Source organism: Anabas testudineus, chromosome 7 (assembly GCF_900324465.2).
Source record: "Anabas testudineus chromosome 7, fAnaTes1.2, whole genome shotgun sequence".
NCBI lineage: Eukaryota > Metazoa > Chordata > Actinopteri > Anabantiformes > Anabantidae > Anabas > Anabas testudineus.
Genome location: NC_046616.1, coordinates 652455 through 663757, shown reverse-complemented (window position 1 = coordinate 663757; position 11303 = coordinate 652455). Strand labels below are relative to the sequence as shown.

General features: G+C 45.7%; 1 protein-coding gene across 1 annotated transcript in view; it reads right to left on the bottom strand.

Annotated features, from left to right (window-relative positions):
* Positions 1-6986, bottom strand: part of slc6a8 (solute carrier family 6 member 8) — a 26148-nt gene extending 19162 nt beyond the window's left edge. Inside the window, exon 1 of the mRNA XM_026367814.1 lies at positions 4747-6986. Coding sequence (XP_026223599.1) covers positions 4747-5080 — 334 coding nt within the window. The 5' untranslated portion in view covers positions 5081-6986. The remainder of the gene's footprint in view (positions 1-4746) is intronic.
* Between the last annotated feature and the right edge of the window lie 4317 nt (positions 6987-11303).

The following is an 11303-nucleotide window of genomic DNA, read 5'->3' as shown; positions in this document are numbered from 1 at the left end:
CCGCTGAGTCAACAGACTCTGAACCAGTTTTATTAGTAACATCAGATTACACGGTTGCGTAATCTTTAATCTGAATAAAGATATATTTTTAAAAAAACAACAACTTCGATCTGAGTGTCATTCAGTCCTCCAACTGACCCGGATCAGGTTTAAGATAATGTTTCTGTTTCTGAACTAAACTTCGATCACAACGTGCTGATTATTTTCTCTTCAAGCATAATGTTACGCAGGAAGTAGTTTCTGTGCAAAGGAAGAGACTGGAGTCCTGGATCAGGAGAGAGGAGACTAGGAAAGGAGAGAAAACAAGTAAATGAGAAGGGGTTACTAAACTAGGAAAGGAGACGAGTGGCGAAGGAGAGGAGTCATGGAGAGAGGAGAAGAGGAGAAGAAACCAGGAGAGGAGGAGTACTGAGGTCTGTCAACAGGATTAACAGATTACAGACTCCCGTTAATCTCTGGTCCACGTGGTGACAGGGACGAGGACATAATGCAGTTCCAGGCTCCACTCTAACCCCAAACCACCAGAAACCATCTGATGGTTTCAGAGTCTCGGTAAAATATCTTCAACCTGGTTCCAACCTAAACCCTAGAACCAGGTCTGAACCTGGACTGAGAACCGGACACAAGCTGGAATCTCAATAAAATTTGTCCACACACTGTAGAGTAACTGTATCCATCCCGTGTCCTTTGTCCCTGACCCTAAAATAGCTGAGACCACTAACTCTATGTAAGTACAGCTCTGACCTTTGACCCATGACCAGCGGTTCATTGCCATAGCAACGAGCAGTCGAGCTATGAACTGACGGGGAGAAAGCCTCTGAGGTTCCTGTTGTGATGGTCATTTCCAGGACGGACTAATTACAGTCACAGCGGGCCTGGAACATTTTTCAAAGACTGTCAGAACCCCCTCAGGGGCTCCTGTGCTCCATGGGTCTGGAAGCCTCTGAAATGCCCCTGGAATCTGTTCAATGACCCTGAACCCCTCGTCAGGGAAACATGGAAACTCATTTTCAATGACCTTCAGAACCCACTCATGAATATCTGTAACCATTCCAGGACCTCTGGACCACAGAAGCCCTCAAAGATCCATCAGAACTGTTCAAGGACTACTTTAACCCGTCATGAACTAGCGGGACATTTGTGAGGAGGCTGAGATCCTGCTTGAGTGGGAGTAGAACCCGATGGAGGAAGGACGAGCTGCCACAGTTGATTTCCTACTTCAGTGGAGCAAATTTAATCAAACCAGCTTCTGGAGCTTTTTAAGGACCCACAGTAGGACCCTCCAAACCGCAGTCTGCTGATCCCTGAGACCCCCTGACCTTTGTCAGTGACATAAGTGAAACAGTAGAATGTGAGGTCAGCAGACAGCTGATGTTCCGGTGGTTCTCTGTCCTTCACAGTTTTTAAAGTAAAGTTTTTGGATTTTGAATCAATCCTGATCAAGACTGCATCACCAACCTCCTGGCACCCGGGTTTACACTGCCTCATTCGGGTCGAGGTGATTTGATTCAATTTGCTCCAGTGACGACGACTCCACCCTCGCGGCTCCAACCCTTGCCAAGTACAAACCTAGTTTCTGTGTCGTAACATTCCTTGTGCTAACCCTAACCCGGATCAGCACCACCCCTCCACTGATTCCCAGAACATTAAAACTAACTAGTTCTGAAACTAAGAACACAGAGCCCGAGAACCTCACAGTGGAACTCCAACGCGACCTCAGAGAGATAGAAGATCTGCTGCAGGTGATTTTACCATCAGCGAAGCAGAAAATCACTGAGTGTGTGACCGACCTTCAAAAGGGGACTGCAGCAAAAACCACTGCAGCATTAATCTGAGGGGGGGGGGGGGGGGGGGGGGGGGGGGGGGGGGGCAGAGGAGGGGGAGAGGAGGGGAGGGACAGAAAGACAGAAAGACAGAAGGGGGGATGGATAGAAAGACGGAAAGACAGAAGGGGGGATGCTGCATCGTAACGTCAGTTTCTCTGGAACTATTCTGGGCCCCGAGCCACGGCTTCAAAACCAGGAGGTCAGAGGTCAACGATCTGCAGTGGAACCACGCTGCTGCAGCACAGACGATGATCAGGAAGGTCTTCTTTGTCCTTCTACCTTCGTCCTCTCATCTTCACGAGACTCTTCTTCTTCTAACGGACTCCAATATGAGTCTCTTCCAAACGTTATCACTCGTTATCTTTGGACGCGTCCTCCCTGACGCTACAGCTACAAGACGATAATGTTAGCTAGCATGGAGCTATGCGAGGACTCAAACACACAAATATCGTCGTCTACTTGTCCCACAGACGAGACATCACCACCCAGAGTCTAAGTTAAATACCAGGAAGTAAATGAACAGCACCAGTTTTTGGTGCATATTCATTCATGACATTCTATGACTTGAATTTCAGTCCAGAAACAACTGAACAACAAATGACTACCGAGGTTTTAGTTTCCAGTCTGACACCGATGCTGCAGGACGAAAGGTTGTGAGGACGTGAGTGACGACAGGGAGCCGCTGCCTTCAGAGCTTAAAAACAGCAGAATGGTCCTTTAAAGAGGGTTTGGCCTCAGCCCCAGTTTGATAAATCAGGTGCTGAAGGAGGTAACCTTTACAGACGCTGTGAGAACGGAACCTTTTCTCTGTGATTTAACATGAGCCTGACCTCCTCCACCACCTCCACCTCCACCTCCCTCTGTGTGAACGTACAGACCTTTCTCCCCCCCCCCCCTCGACTGTGTGACTGAGACCTTTCCAGGTGAGTTCATATAAAAGACTGATCCAGATTAAACGATGTGATAAAGTTGTTGTTCTCTCTTCTTTCCTTCTCAACGGTCTCGCTGGAAATCAGCTGCTTTTATCCTCGGCTCTAATTAAACAGTTCAGCTGGAGCCGAGGTCGACTAGATGTAAATGTCACGAGCTGCGACTCAGCAGCTGCTGCTGTCACATCAGGCTGTTACGTTTATTCTTCCTGTTCATCATTTCACACTAACACGTGTCTTTTATAGGACAAATCAATGTTTATGTCCTATTATCTGTTCTTATTACTGCACGTACTCGGTTCTCTCTGCAGCCTGTAATACTGGATGTACTCTGTGTATTTTGCTGCGCGTGCTTGAAGTGTGGAAACTGGTTCAGCGCTGATCTATGTATAGGTCGGCTCCACTGTACATACCAAACCATTCCTGTGCTTCTCTTACTTATATGTGACCTGTTTGGACTTGTGCTGCTGCAGAAGTTCTTCTTCCCTCAGGTTCAATAAAGTGTGATCATAAAGAGCAGATCGTACGTGTCAGGTCTCTACAGGGAGGACAAAGGTTCCAGCTTCACTGCTGATTAATGTGAACTGTCCCCCACACACAAAGATAAGATGGAGCTGCTGCAGGTGGAGTGTGAACGTTGAATTTCACACACAGATCGAGCACAGAGACACAAACACAAACAGGAAAACAGCCAAACAGAACGGGGGGTCTGAGCCCTGATTCTTACAGTGCATACAGTTCTACACTTCAAGGCGTCGTATTCTGATTTTCATGTTCTGGCTGATGGTCAAACGTGCAGGTTCAGCCTGGACTGTTCAGTTCAATGCTGCAGCGATTATTGTCCAACATTATGGAAATGCATAAGGCGCCATCAGCGTTGGGCTCCTACACCCACTGAATGCACCACAGCGTGTTGGTGCAGAGGTCGACACGTCTCTCAGAGGACACGGGACTGACCAGAGGAGCGGCTGCACAATAACATATATTTGAAAATCAGCCTCAGAGTAAAATGTAAACCCTGAACTAAGCAAAGAGATATATGACCACTTCAAGGACAAATCAGGTATTAGTGTTTTAATGTATTTATACTCCCACTCTACTACATCTTAGAACTACATGTTGTACTTTTTACTGCATCAGTTACTTTATAAATTAAGATTTGTGTCACGTCTTTAGTTTGTTTCTATGATCTGAGGATTTTCTAACTACAATTTGAATCATTTTAATATATGAGGTCTGGAGTAAACAGAGGCAGTGAAGGCATCGCTGTCTCCTGATTCATTAGGTAGGAAGATAATCAGCTAACGAAGATGATCCATGACTGACAGTCCTGTGGCTGCACACATCAAAACGTGAGAGAGGATGATGATCAGCCAGTCACTGATCAGCCAGTCACTGATCAGCCAGTCACTGATCAGCCAGTCAATGATCAGCCAGTCACTGATCAGCCAGTCACTGATCAGCCAATCACTGATCAGCCAGTCAATGATCAGCCAATCACTGATGAGCCAGTCACTGATCAGCCAATCACTGATCACCCAATCACTGATCAGCCAGTCAATGATCAGCCAATCACTGATCAGCCAGTCAATGATCAGCCAGTCAATGATCAGCCAATCACTGATCAGCCAGTCAATGATCAGCCAGTCACTGATCAGCCAGTCACTGATCAGCCAATCACTGATCAGCCAGTCACTGATCAGCCAGTCAATGATCAGCCAGTCACTGATCAGCCAGTCACTGATCAGCCAGTCACTGATCAGCCAGTCAATGATCAGCCAGTCAATGATCAGCCAGTCACTGATCAGCCAGTCACTGATCAGATCCTAACAACAACAGTAACAATAATAAAGTGAATCTGGGTGTTAACTGTCAGTGAACCTGCACTTCCTGTGCTTCTTCTTCTTGACAGGTGCACGTGTGTGTGCAGGTGTGTGTGTGCAGGTGTGTGTGTGCAGGTGTGTGTGTGCAGGTGTGTGTGTGAGTCTCACCTCCTCCGTTCTTGTAGCACAGGTAGGGGAACCTCCACACGTTCCCCAGTCCGACAGCGAAGCCGACGCAGGACATCATGAAGTCCATTTGCCGCGTCCACGTTTCCCGCTCCGGGTACCCTGGTCCCGCCCCCGTCACGACGCTCCCTTTCTTGTCCGGGCCGGAACAAGCACCGGTGGACCCCCCCACCGCTGCCGTCAGCGGCACCAGGCTGCCGTTAGCAGCCGCCGGGGGGTAACTGCTGCTGCCGTTAGACAGGAGGAGGGGGCTCTTCTTGGTCTCCTCCAGGAGGACCAGGGAGCAGGAGGAGGCCGGGAGGACCTGCTTCTCCATCACTCACAGTAAGAAAACCAGTCAGGAACCAGTCAAGGAGCCAGTCAGGAACCAGTAAGAAAACAAGTCAGGAACCAGTCAAGGAGCCAGTCAGGAACCAGTCAAGGAGCCAGTCAGGAACCAGTAAGAAAACAAGTCAGGAACCAGTCAAGGAGCCAGTCAGGAACCAGTCAAGGAGCCAGTCAGGAACCAGTAAGAAAACAAGTCAGGAACCAGTAAGAAAACAAGTCAGGAACCAGTCAAGGAGCCAGTCAGGAACCAGTAAGAAAACCAGTCAGGAACCAGTAAGAAAACCAGTCAGGAACCAGTCAAGGAGCCAGTCAGGAACCAGTAAGAAAACCAGTCAGGAACCAGTCAAGGAGCCAGTAAGAAAACCAGTCAGGAACCAGTCAAGGAGCCAGTAAGAAAACCAGTCAGGAACCAGTCAAGGAGCCAGTAAGAAAACCAGTCAGGAACCAGTCAAGGAGCCAGTAAGAAAACCAGTCAGGAACCAGTAAGAAAACAAGTCAGGAACCAGTCAAGGAGCCAGTCAGGAACCAGTAAGAAAACAAGTCAGGAACCAGTAAGAAAACAAGTCAGGAACCAGTCAAGGAGCCAGTCAGGAACCAGTCAAGGAGCCAGTCAGGAACCAGTAAGAAAACCAGTCAGGAACCAGTCAAGGAACCAGTAAGAAAACTAGTCAGGAACCAGTAAGAAAACCAGTCAGGAACCAGTCAAGGAGCCAGTCAGGAACCAGTAAGAAAACCAGTCAGGAACCAGTAAGAAAACCAGTCAGGAACCAGTCAAGGAGCCAGTAAGAAAACCAGTCAGGAACCAGTAAGAAAACCAGTCAGGAACCGTCTCAGTCTCATTCAGCAGTCTCTGTCCCCTAACTGGACCGGTTCTGTCCCCCTTCCTCCGAGTGAGACACCAGTTCAAACCCAGTCCTCGTATTAATCCTAAAGCCTCCTCAGTTTGAGTCCAGAACCACCAGAAACCAATGAGAGGAGGGAGTCCGGCCCGGTCCGGCTCGGTCCGAGCTCTGGGACAAGAATCTAAAAGATGGTTTGAGTTCTCGGGTTTTTGTCGTGAATCCAAAAAAGAAAAGAACCGAAGAAAACGAACCAGGAGAGTTTGGATCGAGTCCGAATGAAAAGACACGAACGAACCGAACTAAACGGGGAGAACCGAGACCGGAGGACCGCGACCTTCAAAAACAATCCACGAAACACTTGAATGTGAGTCTGAAGAATCGCATGGGAACAGAGAGTCACGGAGGAGACGGCGGCCTGCGGGGGGACGGACGAGTCCGGACGGTCCCCGTCAGGGAGCCGGACGGCGAGCGGCGGAGGGCGGCTTCAGAGCGGGGGCTGCACGCCGAGGAGGGACGGTGGCGGCTCCATCCGCCGAGGAGAACAACCGAGGGAGGATCGAGGAGAACCGGCTCCGGCAGCGGTCGGAGTCCCGTTACAGGAGCGGAGTGAAGCGTCGCTCTGTCGCTCTGTCGCTCGGTCCGACGCGGCGGCGGCTTTAAAGGGGACGCGCAGGCTCGTGACGTCAAGGGACGCGGAGGGAGGGGGGAGGGCCCTCCCCTCGTCTCCATCTGTCTCCATCTCCTCCCCCTTTCTCTACCTGTCTCTCTCCTCCATCTGTCCTCCCCCTCCCCAAGTGGAGCTACAGGACGTTCCAGCTACATTCAATGAAGGACACACCAGAGAACCAGAACCGGAACCAGAAGCAGAGGTCAGGCCCCGGCTCGGAACCAGAACCGCGGGTCAGGAGGTCGGGGCCAGAGTGCAAGTAGCCGGGTCACAGTCCCTCTGTCCACCAACAAGAACCGGGCTCAGACTGATCGTGTAAAACGTTAGTTTCAGTCAAGAGAAGAAGAAACTGAGAAAGTTCAAAGTTCAACTTGTTTCATTTTATTTTATATCAGAGTTGGATTTTTATTTCTGACACATGGAAATATTACTTACTAGTACTGCTGTAGTAGTACTAGTACTGTAGTATCAGTACTGCTGTAGTAGTACTAGTACTGCTGTAGTACTGTAGTATCAGTTCTGCTGTAGTAGTACTAGTACTGCTGTAGTACTGTAGTATCAGTACTGCTGTAGTAGTACTAGTACTGCTGTAGTACTGTAGTATCAGTATTGCTGTAGTAGTACTAGTACTGCTGTAGTAGTACTAGTACTGTAGTATCAGTACTGCTGTAGTAGTACTAGTACTGCTGTAGTACTGTAGTATCAGTACTGCTGTAGTAGTACTAGTACTGCTGTAGTACTGTAGTATCAGTTCTGCTGTAGTAGTACTAGTACTGCTGTAGTACTGTAGTATCAGTACTGCTGTAGTAGTACTAGTACTGCTGTAGTACTGTAGTATCAGTATTGCTGTAGTAGCACTAGTACTGTAGTATCAGTTCCGCTGTAGTAGTACCAGTACTGCTGATAGAATAGTATTTCTACCAGCGTTGAACTCGTCCAGGTCTCAAACTGTTTCCTCGTTTCTCATAAAACAGGTTCCTGTTGTCTCGAGTTTCAAAAACCTGCTGAGAACAGAACTTTAAATGTCTGAAATATTTTTAACATCTCAAAGAGATCACAGACAAATCCACATCTTATAAAACACACAGTTTGTACAATCATCACATGTGCAGTAGTGGAAGAAGTACTCCGAAGTACCACAGTGTACAAATACTCCTAGTTCTGATAAATGTAGTAAAAACTAGAATATTTCCCTGTAAAATGTGGTAAAATAAAAATACTTCTTATTTTCTATTTCCGGTCCAAAACAGGTGTTAACAGATCAGATCCACTCAGAACCTCTAATGAAATATCCAGAATTCAAAGTAAATCCTCAGCGTGTTCAATCATCAGTTTTACTTCACCTCTACTATGTTGTCATTTATTCAGTACTGTATTTGAATCTGTCTGATACATGAAGCCGAGTATTGAAATGGAAATACTCAGATAGAAGTACATCAAATTTGTAGTACATATAATACGTGTATGTAGTTACTTACCTCTGGTAGATGAAGGGCTGTGGCCAACACCTGGAAAAAGACTGCAGGGTTTTAATAGCATTGCGTGGAGGACCCTGACTAATACTTGGTGTATGGTTGTCCTGGCTCCTGACTAATACCTGGAATTGGTGACGGTCCTGTCTAAAACCTGCTTTCTCTGCTGGTTTGTTGCAGCTTCAGGAGCTTTTTAGCCAAAGTCTGAAGTGAGAGCAGCTGATCTTAGAAAACAAATCCTTTGTTCCACTGAAGCTACAACATTCAGATGCTGTTCCTTCTTTCTACCTCCTCCCAACGTGACCTTTAACCTCACTTTCAACCTGTTTAGGATCTACCTGTGTGTGTTTGGCATGTTCACCTGCAGCTTCCTGCACGTTTCTTCTTTGAAGGTGGGAGCCAGTGGAACAGTCACTGTCGCCTCCCAGTGGCTCCACAACCAAACTACAGCCAAGTTTTATACAATTTAAAACTCCATGAACACTGAGTTGAGAAACATGTTCTACTTCAGTTAAATCATCTGAGCTGCAGAGAAATGAACATAAAACAGTTGAAAGATGAAAAGTGAACAAAGGTTTAGATTCACAGAACAAACTAATAACTAATAAACTAATAAAAGAATAAAACTCAAAGTGACTCTGTGGGAGCTGAGGAAGTGTTTAATCAGATGTCAGGTAGGTGTTCACACGATGAGCTGCAGAATAAAAAGTTAGTGTTAGTTAGTTTGTTCAATTCAATTCAATTCAATTTTATTTGTATAGCGCCAATTCACAACAGAAGTTATCTCAAGGCACTTTACAGTGTTTAAGGTTTAAGACCTTACAGAAAATATTTATACAAAAAATTATATAGAAAACCCAACAATCCCATTTGAGCAAGCTTTAGGCAACAGTGGAGAGGAAAAACTCCCTTTAGAGGAAGAAACCTCCAGCAGAACCAGGCTCATAGTGGGCGGCCATCTGCCTCGACCGGTTGGGGTGAGTGGAAAGAGAAGAGAGAAAACAACAGCAGGCAATAAAGACAACAACAAGCATCAAGAACATTGGGCAGATGAACTGGATTCTGGAGATGTACAGCTCCAGGCCGAGGATACCTGCAGAAAAGTACAGAGAGAGGGAGACAGAGAGGAGGAAACACAACTAAAAGAGAGAGAAGACACAAAGTTAATGACATGAAATGGTAGAATTTCAATGGATAGAGGAGAAAGGAGAGAGGAGAGGAGCTCAGTGTATCAGTAGAGGTCCCCCAGCAGACAAATCTATAGCAGCAGAACTAAGAGATGGTTCAGAGTCACCTGATCCATCTCTAACTATAAGCTTTATAAAAAAGGAAAGTTTTAAGTCTAGTCTTAAATGTAGAGAGGGTGTCTGCCTCCAGAACCTGAACTGGGAGCTGGTTCCACAGGAGAGGGGCTTGGTAGCTAAAGGCTCTGCCTCCCATTCTACATTTGGAAACTCTAGGAACCACAAGTAAACCTGCAGCCTGAGAACGTAGAGTTCTGCTTGGAAGATATGGAAGTATGAGTTCTTTAAGATAAGATGGAGCCTGATTATTAAGGGATTTATAAGTGAGGAGAAGAATTTTAAATTCAATTCTGGATTTTACACGGAGCCAATGGAGAGAAGCTAACATAGGACAAATATGATCTCTCTTACTAATTCCAGTCAGAACTCTGGCTGCAGCATTTTGGATTAACTGCAGGCTCTTTAATGAGTTATTGGGACAAACGTGATTAGACATAGTGTCTCTGAGGTTTTTAGGTCCAAACAGTATAACCTCAGTCTTGTCTGGATTTAGGAGAGGGAAATTGGAGGACATCCAGGTCTTTATGTCTTTTAAGCAGCTTGAAGTTTGACTAATTGATTGGTTTCTCCTGGTTTCATAAATAAATATAGCTGGGTATCATCTGCATAACAATGGAAATTTATAGAGTGTTTCCTAATAATATTGCCTAAAGGGGACATACAGTATATAAAGTGAAAAGAATCGGTCCAAGCACATATCCCTGTGGAACTCCATAGCTGACCTGCTGTGCATGGAAGACTCATCATTAACGTGTACAAACTGAAATCTATCCGATAGATACGATTTAAACCACTCTAGTGCTGTTCCTTTGATCCCAATGACATGTTCCAGTCTGTGTAATAAAATGTTGTGATCTATAGTGTCGAATGCAGCACTAAGATCTAACATGACGAGTATAGAGAGTAGTCCATTGTCTGATGTTAATAGAAGATCATTAGTGACCTTTACCAGTGCTGTTTCTGTACTATGATGTACTCTAAATCCTGACTGGAAATCTTCATACAAGTTATTGCTGCGCAGGTGGTCGTACAATTGCTTAGAAACTATCTTTTCAAGGATTTTAGAGATAAAGGGCAGATTGGATATTGGTCTATAATTCGCTAAGACCCCTGAGTCCAGAGTAGGCTTTTTGAGTAGTGGCTTGACTACAGCAACCTTAAAAGCCTGTGGTACGTAGCCTATTTGTAAAGATAGATTGATCTGATCTAATATGGACGTGCTGATCAAAGGTAAGACATCCTTGAGGAGTCTAGTCGGGATGGGATCTAAGAGACATATTGATGGTTTAGAGGAATTTATTACTGGAATTAATTCAGAATGATCTACAGGGAGGAAGCAGTCTAAGTACGAGCGTGGATCTAGAGTTGTTGTACAATCCATGCTATATGCAGGGATGATCTGATAAATTTTTTCTCCAATAGTTATGATTTTATTTGTGAAGAAATTCATGAAGTCATTGCTGCTGAGAGTTGAGGGAATACTAGGGTCAACCGAGCTATGACTCTTTGTCAGCCTGGCTACAGTGCTGAAAAGAAACCTAGGGTTGTTCTAATTTGCCTCTATTAATGAGGAGTAATATGAAGTTCTAGCTTTACGCAGGGCTTTTTTATATATTATTAAACTATCTTTCCAGGCTAGGCAATATTCATCTAAATTGGTGGAACGCCACCTCCTTTCCAACTTTCTGCTTTAAGCTACGGATTTGTGAATTGTACTATGGAACTAACTTCCTCTGACTCACTAGTTTCTTTTTCAGAGGAGCAACAGTATCAAGTATTGATCCAAGTGAGGCACCAGTACTATTAACAAGATAGTCCACTTGTGCTGGAGTAACATTGAAATAACTGCCTTCCTCTGTGTTGGTACATGGTTAGTAGCCCTAACTAACTAACTAACTAACTAGCTGACTAACTAACTAACTAACTA